General features: G+C 36.8%; 1 protein-coding gene across 4 annotated transcripts; it reads right to left on the reverse strand.

Moving 5' to 3' along the window:
* Positions 1 to 3,377: 3,377 nt before the first annotated feature.
* On the reverse strand, positions 3,378 to 21,072 carry TNFSF13B (TNF superfamily member 13b). 4 transcript variants are annotated; one of them, XM_079320704.1, is made up of 7 exons: positions 20,811 to 21,072; positions 15,334 to 15,512; positions 15,145 to 15,250; positions 7,408 to 7,464; positions 6,903 to 7,015; positions 6,655 to 6,805; positions 3,378 to 5,013 (listed from the first exon to the last, which is right to left on the reverse strand). In XM_079320704.1, exons 1-7 carry the CDS (start codon positions 20,842 to 20,844, stop codon positions 4,901 to 4,903), a joined length of 753 nt encoding a protein of 250 aa, XP_079176830.1. In that variant the 5' UTR covers positions 20,845 to 21,072; the 3' UTR covers positions 3,378 to 4,900. The 4 variants fall into 4 exon arrangements, with proteins under 4 accessions (XP_079176830.1, XP_079176829.1, XP_079176827.1 ...); XM_079320703.1 differs by having other exon boundaries at positions 15,334 to 15,746; XM_079320701.1 differs by having other exon boundaries at positions 15,334 to 15,746; positions 20,752 to 21,072.
* Positions 21,073 to 21,391: the final 319 nt, after the last annotated feature.

Here is a 21,391-nt window from a genome sequence, read left to right on the forward strand (position 1 = left end):
GAAGGTGAACTCACATACATGGTGTGATACACGACTTCCCAAAGCCATTGGAATAAATGACATTCATCAGGACTAGAGATGGGATCTGTAGATTAGCCAAAAATTTTTTTGTAGAAATGGTTTTAAGTCAAAACTGAAACAGCTTTAGCCTTAAAAGAAGAAAAAACCCAACATCTGTGGAAAGTAAACATGACTTTTCAGCCAACTCTCACTGACAGAAAGGGAATGTTATTCTGATTTGAACAGGACACTGTAATTTCTCTTCTTGCATGTTCTGCCTCATTTACTACTTCCTTTCAACATTTCTGAAATATATTTCTGGCCTTCAGCTTAAAACACTTTCCATCAATATCCCATTTTCCACAGGATGAAGTGCCTTCCTTCTATCCACTGAGTGAACTGGGGAGGGGGGCAGGAAAAAAAAGTCAAAGGAAACTTGCAAGAGAGTGAATGAAGGTTATTACTTGGCCACATGGTTTGATTCAATTTACACTCTTAGGTTTGAGGTCATGCAGTAACTGATGACTACTAGCAGCTTGCTGTGCTTAACTGGAACCTGCCCTGCTCAGTAGATAAATGTTTGCTGATCCTGTTGAAGCCCACACTGAGGAACCTGTGTTTCATTTGCACTCAGGAAATGAACACTCCTTTGCCCAGCAGGACCTTTTCTGACCCACCAATTTCTCACATCTCCTGCTTTCTTATCAGAGAAAATCAGCCAGGGAAAAGGGATCATTTAGGAGGCTGTACTTAATCCTGCTCAAAGAAGGATCAACACAAAATTCAGATTATATTGCTCAAGGATTTATCCAAAAAAGTGTTGGAAATCTGTGAACAGCCTGCTGCAGTGGCTTGCTAAACTCCCCGTGGTGTGACTCTTCACTCACTCCCTGCTCAGATTTTGGCTAACAAATGGCACATGCTGTATGTTATCCCCTGATGAATGCTGGGGCCAGTGCTGTTTGGCCAAAGCAAAGGCACCATGTATGCTTGACACAGTGGCCAGAAAGGGCTAAAGGTGCTTATGCAGCCATTGTCACCTGCAGCCTGCTGTCTCCTGCACCATCATCTTTGCCTGTTGTTTTTCTGGCAGTCTCTTCACAACCTGCTGACTCCCAGAGATGGTGTCGACCAAATGTCCAAGCTGAAGGTGTCAGCTTACCCAAAGAGTTTTTGAGGTGGCTGCAGCAGCAGCTGGAGGCTCTTGTGCTTCACAGTGTGACACCTGTGCCATGGCAGAGGAGGAAGAACAAGAGCTCTCCCAGCAGCTGTATTTTGCTCATAGGTGCATGAATTATGAGTTGTGAGCTATGAATAAGAAAGCTTCTGAATTAGAAATCAATCATTCAAATCCCAGCTAGGGTCTCCCCTGTTCCTGCCATCCAGCATCCATTCCCCATCACTGTTGGGATCTGTGTAACCTGGAAACTCCATGAGAGTCTTTCTACATCAAATATTTAGCTTCCCTCTTCCCTGTATTTGCATCAACTTCCTTCTCATTGCTGTTTGGACTGATTTTGGAAAACAAGCTTAGACCTTACTGATGTAATCCAGACATAAAGCTGCTGGGAAAGTTTTCCTCTTCTTTTTGAAAGTTCCATAGAGATAGAATATGCTTAACATGAGCATAAAATATTCTTCAGAAGCATATACCCTGTGACAGTCCAGAAGAAAGAGAGGAAGGAACAAAGAAAACTCTATTTAAAATAAAGTAAAACCCACATTACACATATTTCTTCTTTCAAAGCAAAATTTCTAGACCTTTCAAAAGAAAAAGTAACCAAATTTTTAAAATTAATTCCAAAGAACATATTTTTCCTAACCTTGTCTTTAGAGGCATAGAACTGTAAGGGCTAAAGATTACCCAAGATAACTCAAACCAAGACACAAACCTGAGATACAGAAACTGTCAGCTCCAGCAGTATAAGCTTGGCAAAACTGTGAGACCTCTGAAATGGAAGTCTTAAATTGGCAGATGCTGAGCAATTTGAGAAACAGTCAGATATAGGAGAGTCATGTAACAAATATACTCATATGTTGGCAGAGTGGGTGACTGCACATTATATAAAAGGGATGAGATGCACATCACATTTAATACATTACATTCAAAGCAGCTGTATATCTGTACAACATTAAAAAGGAAAGAATGATACAACTTCACACTTTCTGTTAAAATGTACTGGAAAGAAAAAGTCCCTTATGTTTGCCACACTGCTGCTTGACACCACATGAAAAAGAACCAGCGTGTACACATAGTTTTTGCAGAAACCTGTCTTAAACGCTAGACAGCCTTGATAAAAATGTAGAACCAACTAAATTCTAATTATTGCCCATCACACTTATTTAAATATCTCCCAAATGCAGAATGCTTCACTTACTCCCAGTCACTGAAGCATATGTGTGATGATGGTCTGGATGCACTTTGCTGCCTTCTGGTATCACCAGCTTGTTAGCAGAATGATCAGGGATGAACTATTCTCCTTCAGGCTCTGATCAGAAAATGCTGATCTGTTAAAACTCAACTTCGTGTAGAAGCAGGTTAATTTTGGGAAGACAAGCTTTCTCATGAAGCCAGTAAAAAGCTAATCTGGCAGCAACAAAATTGCCAGAAAATCTGAAATATCTGAACAGTCTGTCAACTTGCTCTCTGCACACATGTGGGAGTTCTCGTGGTTCGCAGAAACACGATCCATGTGTTTTGTGAAGAAACTTCTAAGGAAGGGAACACCTTTGAAAACTTTTCTTTCAGAAGACAGAAGTTTTCCTCCAAGCCAAATCATGTGCCAGACCCCTTCCAAACTTCTGAGCTTTGCACATTTGTCAGCAACAGAAGGAAGAAATACAGCCAAGGAAATGGCTTAAGCTAAGCACACACAAGCCCACCAAAACCACTGGGGAAGCTTACACAATAATAGTTAAATTTCCAAGTTTAGCTATCGAGTTTCTGGGAAAGCAACAGTAACAACCTAGTTTTTCCTATAAACAGACAACACTAAAATCAACAGACTTCTGGTGAAAGGTTCTGGGCATCATGTATTAATGTATTTCACTAATAACACTCACTGCATGCTAGCAGTTGTTTTACCTACATGCAGTATTATACAACCTTGGTTACATGGAAGGCTCCTGTACAGGATTTAAAATACCATTTTTGGCAAATTCAGCACATCAAAGTATAATAATAATAATAATGATGATGATGACAAAAAAAAAAGCAGCTTCAGCTCTACAACACATAAATAAAGACATTTTAAAAAATGAGGCTTGCAGATATCTTGAAACTGTAGTTAGGCAAAAATCCAATACACATATGCTTATTGCTGAAATGTCTTCCCGACACCCAGAGAAGATGATAATTAGTTTACCATGCTTTATAATTCTGAGCTCCAAATCTCTTTTATTTATTATCAATCACCATGAGAAATCAATCAAATCACAATTCATAAAAGCAGACAAGGAGACTGCAATAGACAGAGCATCTTTTCTTTAATAAGTAATCTCATATAACACAATTCTCAGGTCCTAAAAAATATTTTCAAATGAAGTACAATTCATTACTAGGGATTTTACATTTTATCTATTCCAATAGCACTTCAATGCTTCTTTAAGACTGGGGAAGAAGTGAAATAACTCCTTTGACCATACGATATTTAGGATAAAAAAGGCATAAATACTATCTACTGAACAAAGCAGCCAGACAAAAGAAAAGGAAAAAGGACATCTGTTTATTCTTTCTACAGATCTGAATATTTTTATAAAACACAGTTAAGCACTGTATTCAAAACTGCAGAAAAAGCCTCTAAAATACAAGTGTATTTTCTTAGTTGCATGGCTGGTTCCACATTTATTTTCTTCTTACTATATTGCATGTAATGGATCATAGCAAAAAGCAAGGGAAATATAAAAAAAAATATGAAGTAGTATTTCCACTGGATAAACTGCTCAAAAGAAGATAAAATTCTGTGCCCAAATGCCCAAGACCTATGCATGTATACATGCTTTCAAATATATACAGGTATGCCTATATACTGTATATATCTAAACACAACTGTATATGACTGCAGAAATTATGGAGTCAGAAATCCAATTCCAACCATAGTACTGTGTCTAATTTCACTGTGTTTCTTCCTGTGCCAGCCTTGCTTACATAGAAATGTACACATATTCCTTCAGTAGCAATGGTTTGGAGATTGAGCCTCTTAAAGAGTTTTACATGTCCTTTTTCCTGTAAAATGATTTCTGATTAGTAAATGCTAATAGGTTTTAGTAATTTATTTACTTTCTGCTCACAAGGAAGAAGCAAGACAGTGGTTACTATTTTGTTTATTTGTTTTCATTATCCCAGACATTTAGGATTTTTTCTTCCCCAGTATCTCTGGGGGAAGAAGAAAAAACCCAAAACTCAGAACCCACCCAAAAATTTCATTCTGTGGTGAGGAATCTACTGTTCACTGTTTTTTGCCCACACTTTATATATTAAATACTTTATTGATGAAATAATGCAGATCTAAGATAGACTTTCATTTTAGATTTCCTTTTCAAACGATAACAATTTGCTAGTCAGTGGTCCTGTTATTATTTTGGTCAACTCCTTTTAATTTACCATATGGACAACAAATTGTTTCAAAGCCAAAATCTCATTGTTTCATAGTTCTTATCCAGAGTCTCCCATTGACTAAAATAAATTGGCTTTCTGGTAAATCACATGGTGGTTATATCACAAGCATGTCTGGTATGTTTCCTGTTTTGGGTTTGCATATTAAAGTGAAGAAAATTCTTAAAAGCCTGTGGTGAATTGGGAGAGGGAATTGGCAGCTTTATTACAATCCAATGTTTTTTCTGACAAAGGCATAGGTAGAGAAGAAAATGGCATTAAGCATAGTAACAGAAATTAAGGGCTTCAGAAGAGTCTTACTGCACCAAAAAAAGTACCATCTCCATCCAAGGATATTTTAGCCCTTCTCCGTGGTATTGTAAGTTGAAGTTCATCCCCTTCTTCTAATTTTGCAATGCCTGGCAATAGATTTGGAATATTTTACAGTTAGTCATTCAAATACACTATTTTATAAATGGCATTCAAAAGTCATTATGTGTCATCTTGCAAATGTAAGCATGGCTTTTTTCTTGTGATGAGTGCTTTTAAACTGACATTTAACATCCTCTGTGAAGATGGACTTAATTTTCACACTGCACTTGGCATAACACAGTTCACTTAAGCAGACTCTGCAAAAAATTTCTAGCAGTGGTGTACCCAGGTTCCTCATGTTCTGATGAGACAGACATAATCAGCATTGAGCATTACTGCCCCAGACCACTCTGTTTCCACACTTCTGGAGGAGTCTTATGAGCTTTACCAACCCAATGAAGTTACCACACATCAGCTGATCCACTGCAACTGCAGAACACAAAAGTTTGCTTCCTGCCAGCCATCAGCACATCAGCTGATATGATAATCAAGATCGTGTCCCCTTCAGGCTGCAGCCACTGAGCTGAGAGCTCATCTAATATCTGCTGTGACACATGATCAACAGCATGGGACAGAGCACTCAGACTGTTTTTTTCCAGGTGAAAACAGAATAGTGGGGAAATTTCGGAAAGGGGAATCATGAAGTGGCAAGATAAAGATCCTAGTTAGGAATGTGGAGCAGTAATACAAGGTTAAAATCAGAATATAGAAATTGAAGGTGGTTATGTTGACAGAATGTGTGACTGAAGGAGCAAAAATTAAAGGAAATGTTTGGACAGCCTCAATTGCCAGGACAAAGTATCTAGTTAGTTAGCTATTTGAAATGTATTTTTATTTGGAGAAAAAATTAGATTCCTGCCACATCCCATTTGTTTAATGTCACTACTTGCCAACAATCAACTCCATCACTCAGTGTCACCCACTTTTTCATAAGGCATTGAATAAAAAATCCTACTGGAAAGTTGCCAAAGAGAAAACCTTCAAATCCACCATTAAGGGGGAAAGACAGACAGACAAAAGATGATATATGGGGTTTTATAGACTGTGACACTGATTCCTTAAATGCTACTGCAGGAGTATACAGATATACTGATCATTGATCCTGCACTAAATATTTAAGGACTTGCACTAAATATTTTAATTGGTCTTGTGGTGTTTCTAATTGGTGCAATCATAAAGAGCACCTTATAAGAATTAATTTTTTTTCATCAAACCAAGGACTAAAAATGCCTTTATAAGGAGTAGAAATATCACAGTAAGGTATGCAACTATTGGATGGCTAACATACATACACAACACTTCAAAGAAGAGTATAGCTCTTTAATATTTTCTTGGGATAACTTAAAGTGGAATTAAACTCTTAAGTTGGTATTTTCAATAAGGATGGTAGGTACTCCTCTTGCCTGCCTCAGGCATCTAACTGAAAGGACCAAAATGTCTAATCACATTAGAGAATCAATGGAGAGAGCAAAACTGTTCAGATCACCAAGCTAGATGCATAATCTCCAGTTGCTGATACTTTATATAAAACTGTATTTTCTGAAAGTATTCTGCAATTTTTCAGTTAGCCAGACCCATGAAAGCAGATCCTGTTCTTTACGACTGCTGCAATACAATTGCCCAACACTATAGATTCCATTTGATACAGCTTATTTGCCAACAAAGGAAAGGAAAATGCAGATATTTACCAGCAGTGTAGCAAGAATTGTTTGGATAAGACTGTGGCATATTTTGGATGCAGCGAAACAATGTCACCAAGCTGAGATCATCACCAAACACATGAGCCTTCTTCCTCTGTATTAGGTGCCCCATAGCAAATGTTGTATCTGTATATAAAACCTACAGAAAGAAGAGGTGAAAGCCTCAAACTCATTGCGTGGAGGCATTAAAAAATCCTTACAAAAGTCAGGTGCTGAAGTGAAATGAGCTTTCTCACCTGGCCATATATGAAAAAATAACCTGTTTCTTTGATCACTATTTTATTTCCTTGTTCTTCCAGAGCTGTTCCACGTTTAAAGCTCAGGAGCCAAGGGACAATGCTTGAATCATCTGAAAGACAAAATAATTTTGGGTGATCAGAAAAGTTATTTTCTTCATTTTCACCTGCTGAAAATTAACAAAGCTGACTTCTAGATGGAACTTCCAGTCTTACTAGGTGGTTTTCCCCAGTGAAAAGATTATATTTACAAGAGCCATCCAGATACAGGGACCTCCTTGTTGTTATTTTATTTATAATTTTTTTTCATTGTTTTTGTTATTTTGTTATTTTGTTTTTTGTTGGGTTTTTTTTTGTTTGTTTTTTTTTTTGTTTTGTTTTTTTGGGTTTTGTTTTAAATTTGCTGTTAAAACTCAGTTACTGCTTTGAAGTTAGTTAAAAAAAAGATTGTTGAAACAGTTATCCCATGGAATAGTTAATGATAAATCATGGCACATATTCTTACCTTTCTGTTGGATATCACTCTTGCTGTCAGCAATCAGTTGCAAGCAGGCCTGCAGCACTGAACAGTGAAAGCATTTCGAAATCAAAGAAACATAAATCAGTAATAGAGTAAATTTATGAAACTACTTTAAGGAAGTAAAAAGGACATGAAAGAAATATCGCAGTCTCACCACTTATTTTAAAACAAACATATTGGTTTTAACATAGATCATACTCAAGTGTGCAAAATGAAAATTCCTGTCACAGCACATACTAGATGACTTTCAGAGATCATGCAGATAAGTGGAGGCTCAAGTAGCAGCAAAAGTAATACTTGTTTTAATATCTGGTCCTAATATAATTATGTAGCAGTAATTCAAATGAGCTAGAAATCATCAGGTCAATTAACCTTGTTAATTTTCTAAGCAAAAGCTTGAATAAAGCCCCAACCACAACAGCTATGATAGAGAGCAGATATTCTAGCTATGTTTGCTATATTATTTAGAGAAATTACTTTCCATTTATAGTTGCTGTAAAATATTAATCATATACACTTTCACAATAAATTCTCAAAGTATGCACTTTCAGTATGTTTTCAGATACCTACACTTGATCAACCTATACTGAGACTAAGAGGGAAAATAGATGACTCCCAGCAAGCTAATGGGCACATAACAAATAGCTTGCTGTGTGTCAAAATGTGTTGCTCAAAATTGTAGAGATTGGTGACACTAATGAGAAATTAGGTATTTGTTCAGAGAAAAATACTGCAGAATGTTAAAATATAGATCTGCAAGTGAAATAAAGTTCTTGTAAAAAAACCTGCTAAGCATAAGTGTCAGGCAACAGGATAAAAGTAAAAAAAGAATAGCTACATTTTCCCGGAGCAGATTTTAATCAAAACATCTGGTTCTCCTGCCACTTTGAAGGATGGAAAACTGGGCAGTAATATTTACTGCACATGACAGAGATCAAATGAATTTATTAAGAGTCAAGAGAAGAAAATTCTGCCATGGATTGCTCCATTAGGTTTATCACTTTTCAGACAGGAAGGCTGTGGTTCAGATTTGGCCATCCAGATTTGGCTATAATGGGGAATGCCATGGATATGTGGGATCCTGTTTTTGCATCTGTCAGTGGTACCCACATGAGCAACCAAGTGTCCAGTAGCACAAACCTCTTGCTGCACAGAAGTAGCAAGAGGATTTGGAGGGAAATCAGTCCCTTTCTGTTTTTAAGTCTCCTTTTTAAGGGGTCCTTCTTGAAAACAGCAGAAGAGGGCCAGATGCTCACCAGCAGTCAGCAGTGCCAACTGGCAGCACACAAGGATTCCAGTGCACATCTGGGAATGCCAGAATGGTCACACAACCTGCAAGCCCTATTTATGGTGACAGGAATGCTATCATACAAGCTCCTGCCTCCTACACTGAAATGTGTCCTTGAGTCCTTCCTATACACATCAATAATGTGTTACAGTCTACAGATTTTTCAAACCAAGAATTTAAAGGCATCTGATTTATCTACTTTCTGGTAAGAAATAAAAAACTCAAGCCAACACAAAATTAAAAACAATATTATACTTCATACATTTTTCTATCACATTTGTGAGCAAATTAGTTTTTTTGGAAAATAAACTTCTAAATAAAATTAAAATGGGATTTTATGGAGACACACAATGCAGCACATCAAGAAATTAATTTCACAAGGTAATATTTCTTCATTGGAACAAAATGCCTTCCTAGTGAATGGAATTTGTTGATTCCCTAGTATTTCAGTAAGCTAAAACAAAATTTTAATTCCTGTTTTTAAAAGAGCCCAGTAGTGTGGCCGTCAGATTTTTCACTAATCAAATTAGAGGGTTTGTGATGATTCCCACTAACCAGCTGCTATCCAGCTGGGTACCAGTGGGTAGTGTCCACAAGCAGTGAAAACTGTGGCAACTTTAGCAACTCTTGTTAAACTTGCTCTGCAAACTTGGTGGGCATTTTTCACACTATCCTAATTCTCAGTTTGCAAGTTTAGATTTCTGCTTCATGTGGTTGCAGCACTGAAACTCCAGTGAGCATTGCTGAGAATCACTCACAGTAATTAAAATCTGCAAGATCAGTACAGTTTGAGGTCATCTCCAACTTTTTAAAAAAACATATCACTTCACTTTATTCTACAGACATCAGATCTGCACTTAATCTCTATAAAAATGCAACCTCTCTCTTTTCTTTTGACATATGCAGATAGGAGCAAGCCTCCATAGAACACAGCAAGCACGTTTTTGGAGAAAATGCATGCAGTAGTGTCCTTCATGACAATAGAAATTGGCACAGTGGCCATTTTCCCTAAAGTTACAAAAGACAATATCTAAAAAAGTGCTTGAAGGATTGAACAACAATGTACTTCAAAAATATGTTCAGAATCCAAAGCTGACAAATAATTATTTCCAGTATATACAAGTACTTTGACTTCAGTGGAACTACTTACATGCCTAAAATTAAGTAATTCATTGAAACAAATCCCAAGTAAACACTACTACTATTCAGGAGAAGATGTGGATATACAAAGTATATTTTCTGGATAAATTAACAGGAATTTTCTGTAAAAAATAAATGTTGTTAAGAAACACTAGCAATTCTGTTCCAAAAAGTGCCCTAATCTTACCTTAAGTAAAATAGAAGAATGAATATATTGCAAAACACACATTAAATAGTTGCTATTGAATGTCTTTCAGCCCAGTGCAAATCAAACCTGAGCAACATCTTTATAGTCTAAAGGACTTCTGATTAATAATGGAAGAAAAATACAGGATTAATAAAATATATCTTGAAAATGTGTAAAAAATATCTAAACTGAGTGTCACCATGAGATCTATCTGTTATAAAAGTGTATCTAGAAAGAAGAAGTGTGTCCCATCCTTTTGAGACTTTATATAATGGCTTTGCTTTGATGAACATTCTTTTTTTACAATGATTTTAATTGCTCTGCAGGCTGTGGGTTGGCAGGAATTTCAGAGTCTGTCTTACTCTATGAACAGAAGACAATTCTGAAGACATTAGTCAGTCCAGATGCCTTTACAAACCACAGCCAGTACATGAAATTATGTGTTCTCTACTAGTTCAGCAATGTAGTCACCATTTAAAAAAACCTAATATCTTTTGCTGAAGGACAGCAATCCAGATTTCTGCATATTGCCATAACTTAAGGCCTTATATTGGTAAAAGAAAAATTTACCTCATATGCAAATTTTGTTATTATTTAAATTGCATAATAATTTCAGTATTTTGCAATCTCACATAATGATCAAAATTTCAAGTTTAATATATGTGAGCTCATGTATAATATTTAAAGTTTTGATATCTGAGGTCTGAGACATCTGTGCCAATTTTTGCTGAAATAAAACCTGGGAAAAACCCTAACCCTGGGAAAAAAAAAACAAAACAAAACCACCCAGACCTGCTTATTTAGGTTCCTTTTTTTGTTTAGATCTGTTCTCTGTAGGCTTCCCAAAGCCCATTTAAACACCAGGCAAGATTTATAAATGACAAGCGTTTTCTTGAACCATTTGCAGTTCTTCTTCCCTTAACTTCTTGATTCCTCATCATGAGAGAACTTACTCTAGTTTTTGCTTGTACATTTTTACAAACTGGATACAAGAACTCTATCACATTAGAAACCAGGATGACAGGTTAATTTGGTGCTTTTTAATGGAGACATCTTTATATGGTATTAATTATGGATTCAATCAGTTCCTACATTGAAATGCCTTCATCATAATTGCACATATGACTAAGATCTAACAAATATCTTAAAATAATTAGCAGCATTATTTTGACCTCCACAGAACTGCCAATAACATGTTACATTTAGAAAAGCAAGGGAATTGTTTACTAGGAATTAAGACTTCTATTATACAGTATAAACCAGAATGTTGGTTTAAAAACTTAGAGCCTATTTGGTGTATTTTTCATTTTAGTGTTTTGTGTAACATGCAGCACTGATTTATTCACTCATCCATTCAATTAAATTCTTCATGTAAAATTGCAGGAATTGCATCAAGCAATTTTCTATGCTCTTGTATAGAAGGGTCTATTTCCTTTTGAGTTAGACTTTTGTCAGCAGGAAACAAATAAGGATAACACTTACTTTTAAGAAGTAGGCATTTCATTTACCTTTTTATTTTTATTTTAAATTCGACCTCTTCAAACAATAAATACGAAGTATTGTAAATATTTGGTATGGGAATTTTATATGTGGTGTTTTCTTAAGTTAATATAAAAAGCTTACATCTCAATTCAAAGATCAATAAAGTCAAGGACCGCTTGTAAAACCTCTTGCTGTCCCTCTGTCACATATCTAAAGCAGCAACATACAGAGTCAAAACACTTCCACACAACAAATGTACCAATTTTCCAGTACAACAATTTTATCAAGAGCTATGGCAAAATTCTCACACCATGCTTGGAAGGTAATGGTTACTTCCCATGGACACAAATTATATTGGATTAGAACCTAAGAATTGCTAATAAAAAAAAACAATTGCCAAGTCACATGCCAGGTTACCCTGCCTCATTGATTTGTGGAATTACATAGAAAAGCTCCTCAGCTCCTTCATACATGCCAGAAGTTGGGCAACCTCAATACACCAAAGTAAAAGCAGTCCATGGGGGCTGCAGTCTGATCCCAGCAGGTCAGCTGCATTTGCATTTACAGAAGACCTGATTTTCACCTCCCAGGTCATGGGAACCAGAATCCCACAATAATCACCAGAATGAGGCAAAGAAGGAGTGTTAAAATGATACCAGACATTCATACTTAGCTTAGGCAACAGGGCCTAAATCTTATTGCTAGACTCAAGTGCACATGCAGCTTAGGGAGAAACACACGGGCAATGCAATCAATAATTGTGAATAGAATATAAAATTCTGGAGAGGTCTTTTGTTGTGCACCAATTTTCCTCCACACATGAAATTTGTAAAGAGAAGGATAAAAAGTAAATCTGCTGCAATGTGTCCTGAAATGACATTAGCCAGAAGTGTACATTTCAAAATCACCCATTACCTCCTACTCACTGCATCAAGAACTCTGGTTCTGACTGCTAACTGTGCAGCTTTATTTGGAACTGATGCTTGAAACACTTCTCTTCAACCTACCCAAGCTGGAAATTTTCACAAGACACAAAAAACCATGCAACTACTGATGACTAATAGTTTTATGAACTAGCATAGATGCATAAAAAAAAGAAACATTGTGCTAAATCCACTTCTGTTCAGTTGTCCTTTTAATTAAAATGCTAAATCATGGCCACTTGTGTGCATTAAAATATAAATTCAGTATTTTCAAGAAAGGCTGTGCTGGTTCTGAAAAAAGAATGATGGGTCATCTATTCCTGGAATTTAATGGTTAAAGTTTAAAGACCCCCTGAACTGAACAATAACTTTATTTATAAACAAAATATTAGTTCTACATTTTTCTTCTGCTCTCTGTTGAAGCACAAGAGCAGCAATTAGGTATCAGTGACATTTTCAAATATTAACTTTCTAAGGACTTGATCCATATAAAAGTAAAATGATGGGTCAACATTTATGAAATCAGACTCTACTTTGAGACTCTGCTGAAGCAAACAGAAGTAGGACAAGAACAGGTACCTCACTCAATAATCTGATTTATTTGCCATTTTAACAGCATGAATGCCACACATCTGCAGGACAATTTGGAGACTGATGGTTTCTGGTACCCAGATATGAATGTCAAAAAATCAAAATGCAGGGACTGTAATCCTGTGTACATGACCAAGTAGTAGACTGGATTCAGCACCATGAACAACACCATGTTCTTCTATTTAACTCTCTCTGCTAAAGCAAAATTTAACATTGACTAGGAGGTTTATGATCATCAGAGAAATCTGATCTGAGAAAATATAATGTGTTACTGAACTCTGAAAAGCTACATTTTTTTGTAATTAGAGTAGGTAGAAAGCTAATTCTAGCAGACAACCTTTGATATAAATGCAAGATTTGCAATTTACTTTTCTTATTTTTTTATATACAAAAATATGAGGTTCATGTCAGAAAGCATTTTTGTGTAAGGGCAACTTATGTAGCTTTTCCCTTCAAAATGAATGTTCATATTCTGTGTTTTCTGTCATCCATCCCAAGTAACTTTAAAGCCAGTGTACCTTAAAAAAAAGTTTACAGAAAAAAGTAGCTCAATTGAAATTTTACATGTTAGAGGTAAACAGGTATAATCATAGGTGGCTACATGTCTAAAGTCTACTCAGAAGCACAGCTGAGGAGCTCCAAACCCTGCTCACCTCAGATAGCAATAACACTAAAGCTATTGTGAAGGAAACTGGATCACTTGCAAAGTATTGATGTTCTAAAATTTACTTACAAGAAGACATCTTATTTTTTATGATATTTGTACTTCAGATCACTTGTTTTTATTTGGGAGTTCCTTGGGTGGAGAGGGCAGGGGAGCTTTGTGGTTCCTGTGATAGGAAACAGGCTACAAGAAATACAATTTAAGCAATCATGACCTCAGTCCTGTTTGCGAAATCTTTCTTAGCCAAGATCTTGAATCAAAGACTACTAATGAAATAGAATAAACCTGTAGGTTTTAAATGATGCCCGAAATTAATGGAGTTTTTTTGAATATTGGAAGTAAGTACAGTAATTATACTCTAGAACTTTAATTTCATTTAGTTTACTGAAACTCAAGTGAAATACATTTCATGTTAGTTGCTCACTGAGAAACTCATTTTATACAAAGTTTCATTTAATCTTTGCCTATAATTTACTCCATTTGAACATCTCTAAAGAGTTTCAGATATCAGTTAAAATAATATAAAAGTATACATAAGAAGAGAGAACTGATTTAGCAACTCAGGAATATTTTTAGTTACTCAGTGGAACTAGATTATGTGTGCAAACTGGTATAATAAAATTCTTCATTTCAACTTACAAGGCCTCGTGTTTGAAAAAAGAAAAATGTAGGCACATTATCCTCAAAGTAAACAAATATATCCCATTAAATGTCAACTCTATAATACACATCAGAGGTCTTTTATGAAGCACAGTCTTCAGTGTTCTTTGCAGAACCTTTTAAAAAGGAGAACTATGACAAAAAAAAAAAATTACTGGATAGGCATTCCTTTATTAATTTTACTATTTATTGACAGATTGTATTAATGTAGAAATGCTGCTAAGCTTCTGAATTCCTTGCAGTCTACCTCTTCTGTCAGGTACAAGCCTGCCTTTCTTCTTTAAAGCTCTTATTTCCCTAAAGTTCTCATTACTTCTCTCTTTTAGGGTGAGCATGTTTCCCAGAAAACTGAATTGGCATTTTTATTAATAGATTTCCCTCCCTACTTTGATTTGAGAGAATTGAACAGCTAAAAATCTGAATGAAGTTGTCTTTCTCAGCTCTAACACATCGTGTAGATTTGGGACTAGCATTCAAAGTTTAACCTGCAGATAGCATAAATATCTGGTACCTTAAACAGTATGTCCCTACTCATGGCAGGATGATTGGACTACATGGTCTTAAAGGCCCCTTCAAATGCAAAACATTCTGTGATTCAATAATCTGCCATTTAAGAGAATATGCCTATGGTTAACACCATTCATCCACCAATAATTTGGAAAACCAGAATGGGCTCCAGGAGCACAGATAACTGATAGGATAAAGAAAACACGAACCAAACACTCCTGATTTTCTCTAGGCAGAATCCAACTGCAGCACCCCAACCCACCTCATAGCTGGTATTTACCTTTTTCCTCTGTGTTGGCAGCAGACCGCCTGCCCCTGTTTCTACTCCCGCTCCAGATTTCCTTTTGGAAACTCTCAGCTGGGCCAGTTCCAGCGAGCCTGCTCTCCTAACAAGGAGAAGCAGCAGTCAGTGAGAACAGCCCCACATTTGTCCATGCCCTGCAAGTCAGAACCCACTCCCCCAGCTTACCTGTGTGGAGCCAGCTGCAGACACTTGCAGGAAGGGAGAAACTGGGGAACCTGCCTTGTTTTCATGGGGGGACCCGAGCGGCTGGTCTGGCGGAGACCTCGCCTGGATGCTGTAGATCAGCTCGCTGCGCAGGGCTTCTAGTTCTGTTTTCAGGATGATAACATGGTAAAGAGACACTGCTGCAAGACAAGAGGACAGGAGCATTGCAAGCCACAGGAATGTGACAGAAAAAAGTCCCGTGGCGCCTGAAACAGCACCAGGGGGGGCAGAGGGAGAGGAGGCGGTATCCTTCTGTTGGATGACGTGCACACAGTCCACGGATTTCATCGCTGCTCTTTCCTTACTAAAGCCAGAGGGAGAGTTCAGCTGTCCCCTTCCGAGGTGCAATCCATGTTACCAGTTGCTCTCTGAAACTAAGGGCATCCAGAATAAGTGACCAAAACGCCCAGATCATTTCCTGTCATATGAAGCTGTTGATAGCACCATTAAACTTAATGTACAGAGTGAGCATCTAAGATTCTGTCTTCCCTTTGATTTCACCTTTCTGTGCAGCATTTTGGAAATGAATACTTTATCACAAGCTACCTTCCTCCTTTCACTTTCCACTAGTTATTTATGTGGCAGCTTTTTACAGCCATTTCCCTTAATCTTTAAATTCAGGCACAGCCAGTACCACCGGTAATTTTGAGTCTTATCTAGAAGTGCAGAAACCATGTAAAGTTTCCTGGCAGGATTTCATCCTGTGCTACTTCAAAGATATACATGTATGACAGGCATGTGCCTCTGTGTGTGTGAAGGCATATAGATGTACTCTGTATATACATTATATCATCTATATTAACACCTTCATATTCATATCTAAAGTGCCAATATGCCTACAGAGGAGACAAATTATTCAAAATAAATTTTTTGTCTTTTCATAAAAACAATAGTGAAAAACATTCCCAGGTATGAGTCACAAATTACAGGTTTCTCAGTTGTACAAAGATGCAAATTCTGCAATTCAGTTCATCAAACTAACTTGAAAAGAGATGATTTTTACTAAACTTTGCTAATAAATACAGTCTCTCTAAAGAATTCAAGAACCTGCATTAATGCAAAAGGGAACATGAAGAAGCAGGGAGAGGAAACTTGGCATAGTGGAACTAGAAGAGGTGAAAACTAGAAGATGGAAAAGAATAAGAGAGGGGGAAATAAGAACAGGGTGAAGAAGCAAATATTTATTTAGAGAATTTAAAACTAAATACAAACCAAAACGTTAAACACACATGCTGAAAACACTCAGGTGAATCCTGAATTTAAATTAATCTTTTAAGAGCATATAAGTCTTTTAATCTTAAAACTCTGTATTAGCAATTTACTTCTTTGCAACAGCAAGGCTACCTAGATGTCCCACATATGTCCATATGATTTTTTTATTATCTTCTCACACAAAATTCAACCTTTACCCCTTTGTTAAAAGTTCCATTGGACAGAGAAAAAAAAATAAACAGTATCACAACTATGGCTAAAATGAAAGAGGTCAATCCCTCTTACCATGTAAGCAAACATTGTCTTTGCAAAAGAGAAAACTTGTACAGGTCAGTCCAAACGCTGTGTAATAAATCCTGATGACAGCACCTACCAGAGTAGCTCAGATCAAGTTAATTCTGTTGGGAAGGAGAAGGAAGAAGGAACAACAATAAAGTAACAACTTCCGTAGCCTCTCCCTCTTCTGTTTCTTAAGGCTACGAGAGATTTAGTGTGATTATAAACTTTATCATCTTCCGTTGTGATGCAAGGCACTCTTTTCTTTATTTTTTCCATCTCTAGCAACCACACACATCCTGCACAGACAAGTAAATCTGTTCCTAAATGCAAAGGAAAAAAATATACCCTATATCTTCTGCCTAGAAGCCACATACATACTGTAAGAAATTATATAGAAATTGCTGTGGAAATAAATAGAATACCATACTATTTCTGTTCCTGGTTTAAAGGCTAAGTTAAGCTGTAAATGGGGGTGCATTTTGAAGTAAATTTAATATTAATTAATGTAGGGTTTTCTTAACAGAATAAGTAATTATTGGAACGAAGCAGACATGCCTTCAAGTATCCCTAGACATCAGAACATTACCAGCCTAGTACTGACTGTTCCAAAAATAAAAAAATAATGTGACAGTTGGAAAAGAAGTGCTATTTTAGAAAATGAAACTGAGAGAATGAAAGTTATAACTGGCTGTCCAGGAATACCAAGAAACTATTGGCCAGTGAGGTCTCTGCAGTCATTAATGTATCAGAATATAACAGACTGGTATATAAATAGCAGTGCTCTAGTCACTTCTAGAGAAAATAGGCTGTTCCCAGCCTCCACAGCCTCTTTAAATGGGGTCATTATTTGGGCTGGCAAAGTAATTGTGGTGAGATAGAGGACTTCTGTAAGACATCTGGCTCCACCTTGCTTATAATTCTGATCAATGAGAATTTCACAGGGGAGATGAGGAAAATCACAACAGCCCACACATGGGAAATTCTTAAATTCAATAGGCATTTGTAGGTAAGCATCCAAGGGATCTCTCTGTTGGCAACCTTGTGCTGTTCTGTGATTTATAAGCAGTTATGTGGTTAGAAAGAAAATGTAACTTCAGACAGCTTCTGTGATGACAAAAACGGAGGAACAATAACTACTGACAATAAGATGTCAATCATGAAAACCAGTATGAATTACCTGAGAATGTACTTAATTGAGCAACTTCTAATATAATCAAAGGGAGCTTTAGTTTGTTGCCGATTGCTAATTACATCAAAGTAAATCACAAAATTACTTCAAAAGAAATCCCCAAAAATCACCAAACCCAAAAAAACTCCAAAACCAAACAAAACCCCTATTCTAGTTGCAGAGCCTAAAACCTGGAGTCAGTGCCTCAATGCTTGCCACTATGTCTTGTCATAACATACTCTTTTTATGATTCCTCTTGTTGGCAGAGCTGCAAAGCAGTCCTTAGCCTGCTTAAAGCAAATTCAGTAAGATTAGTATATGCTGTTTCTGCTGTGTTTTAAACTAAGGTGTGACTAAAGAGGACTAAGGAGTGCTCAGATCAGCCTCTCATCAGCAGACATGGGAAGGTGATGATTTCAGCTGAACAAAAGTTCTCAGTGGAAGATTCTAGTTGAAACAGAGGTATACTATTTGGAAATATACACTGGGGGGGAAATAGCATCTGCTTTTATATTGACAAACATATTTGCAAATAGCTGACTTAGAAAACTGAACTGTCAAAAGTCCAGAATGAATATAAGAGACCTAAGGAACTAATCTCAGAAATTATATTCAGGCTATTGTTAGCAGCCTGCTTCTACTGCACAGCTTTCCTGAAAATGCTTTTGCAAATGTTTGCACCACATCAACAATTTTGGACACAAGACACACATGCTGTCAGAAAACCTTAGGGGCTGCCACAAGACCAGCTCAAAGCAGCATTTTACAAACTGTTTCTACAAAAGAAAATGTTATTGCATAAAACTTGAGAAACAGTCCTGGCTATGTAACTCTGCAAATGAATAAGAATAAACCCTTATAATGAAGGTATTCTGAAAATATGGTCTTAATTTGCATGCATAGTACATGATCCATGCAGACACCATAGTGACTCCTTAACACAAAGGATGAGCTATGTTGAACACTCAGATTAACTGACTAAAAAACCTCTTTAATTTAGCCAAGGAAAACTATTAAAAATACCTTGGCTAGTCTAAGAATTCTACTTGGGTAACCGAGTTCTTTACTTCCAGGAAAAAGAACAAGCATTTAGGCAAAATTTAAAATAATAAATAAATGAAAACCAAACCCTAACACATTACCGCTGAAGACTCTTAAAGGTGAGAATGTTTTACAAGACAGGAAAATGGATTTGTGAACAAAATTAAGGCTGGTTAAAACTTCCAAGATGTTACAGAAGAAACAAGTCCTGTAATTTTAGGCAGGTAATTAATTTTTTTCATTTCCATTATGAAGTATATCAGATTAAATGATCAAGATGGGTCCTGCTAATCTGAAAACTAATAAAAGATCAACGTGACATCTGTGGGGAACCCAGACAGAGATAGTAGCTGATCATACAGGAAATTTGTGGTTTAACCAGAAACTGAATTCTTGATTTCCTGAAATCCAGTTATGTGCTTTAACCACAAAAGCATCTTCTTTGTGGGGGAGGAAAAACCCATAATGAAGTTTAGCATACAAAAGAGAACTTGATATGACTGTGAAGGCTTGGGTAAAAACCCAATTTACTGAAGAAACATGAAAGTTTACTTAAAAACAAGTGCTTTGTTTTTAAAAAGGAACTTGTATGGATACTGCAACCCAGAGATCCAGGCAAGCATGTTGAAGGCCACAATAAAAGTATGCCTTCAGTGGCAGGGGTCCAGCTTCACAAACTTCTGAAGCAGCCACAGAATGGTCCCTGTGGTTATCACAAAAAAAGAGACCATGATGTATCATCTTACAACACAAGACAGTGCAGAACAGAGAGAGGAGCACAGAAAAAGCAAAGGTTCCATTCTGAAATTTTCCATTTAATTTCAAGCCCTTTTGGAAAGTGGACAAAATAGGAGGGCTATTTTGGAGGAGACCAGAATAAATCCTGTATTATAGTTTTCTGCTAATAAGGAGATCTATCTGTATTAAGAGTATCTACAGATTTCCCTCTGAAACAGCACACATTCCCTTCAAGAACACTTAATTAGTTCTTTCAGCCATTAACTACAACTTACACAGTAGCAAATCCAGGCAAGTTCTGCCTCATAAATGGATCCAAAAAGTACTCTATATCTGGGTACTCCTCTCCTGTATATCTTACATCCTACTATTTTAACTTCTAGGAAGCTGTTGAATACCTTGCACATAAAGGATGTGTTATACAAACAGTTAAAGCCTTATTTGATAAATTACCTTGTTAGAAGGAAAACAAAAAGTTCTATGAGATTTTTCAGATGCAAAAAGGGTAATCTTTCTCTTTCCCTCAACATTTCAAAATTACCAAGGATAGCACAAATGTCTCTGCACATTTTAGGTATGCCATCCTTGTTTTATTCCTTGCAATATTTTATTTCTCTAGATACCTAGACAATTTGAGTCCAAATGCATACTACACAAAATAAACATCTGACTTGCAGCCACTGTCACATTTTACATTATTATTACAGTACTTTCAAAGAGAAAAGGAACTGACACAGAAAGGAAAAGCAATTATTATAGGTGTCTTTCAAAGTATGCAGCAGAACCAGATAGAAAATAATTTTAAAAACATATAAAATATAAAAAGACAACCCAGGATTTATATACCACACCTTAATGCCAGCCTTCCCACCACCCCCCTCCCTCCCTTGCCTTCCCCATTGCTTTCCCCTTCCCGTGATGTTACAGCAATTGCTTCTTACTGCCCAGGGAAAAAGGAGCTCTGTCACACAGCTGAAGCCCACTTCTCTTTCAGTCTCACCGGCTTTGCTATGCAGCAACACGGAGAACTGCATTTCTCCACCTCTTTGACACTAGGCAACTTATTAGATTTTGCACAGATGGGCTAAAAATGCTTTTGTGTGGTAACAAGATAAACACGGAGACATGGCCCTTCACGTGGGAGTGGCTGCTCTGCTGCTCCTGCAGTCTGGAGACCTTCAATGAAGGGCACAGGACAAGGATTTTCAAATCATAATGTTATTTCCTCCTGGCCGTATTTGCTACACCGTCCCTGAGTCCTAGAGGACAGACAGGAAAGGGTTTTCTGCCTGACCTTTCCCTTTGACCTTTTGTAAATAATTAGCCCACACCAGAAGTTAACTGGAATTCAAACCAGCTGTAAAACTTCCTTTCTTTCTGTCCTCCAGCAGCACAATCTGTTCCTTAGTGATTTGTCAAACTAGCAGCAGCATCTCTCTGAACCTGGTATGTGAACCTACTTATGTTTCTGTCGGCCACCTTGCAGCTTTGAATTAATCAGCTCATTGCTTCAGATTATTAAATATGTATCTCAAGTTGGGAGTGAAACCAGGTTCTTTAATACAGTAAAACCAATTCTGC

Source organism: Erithacus rubecula (genome assembly GCF_903797595.1).
Source record: "Erithacus rubecula genome assembly, chromosome: 1".
In the NCBI taxonomy this organism is placed as follows: Eukaryota; Metazoa; Chordata; class Aves; order Passeriformes; family Muscicapidae; genus Erithacus; species Erithacus rubecula.

Coding starts and splice junctions, on each gene's coding strand:
- TNFSF13B (XM_079320703.1), bottom strand. CDS start 15,660: ATGAAATCCGTGGACTGTGTGCACGTCATCCAACAGAAGGATACCGCC. Junction 7,465..15,144: donor TGCCAACACAGAGGAAAAAG/GTAAATACCAGC, acceptor TTCACTGTTCAG/TGCTGCAGGCCTGCTTGCAA. Junction 5,014..6,654: donor CAATTCTTGCTACACTGCTG/GTAAATATCTGC, acceptor ATCTATTGCCAG/GCATTGCAAAATTAGAAGAA.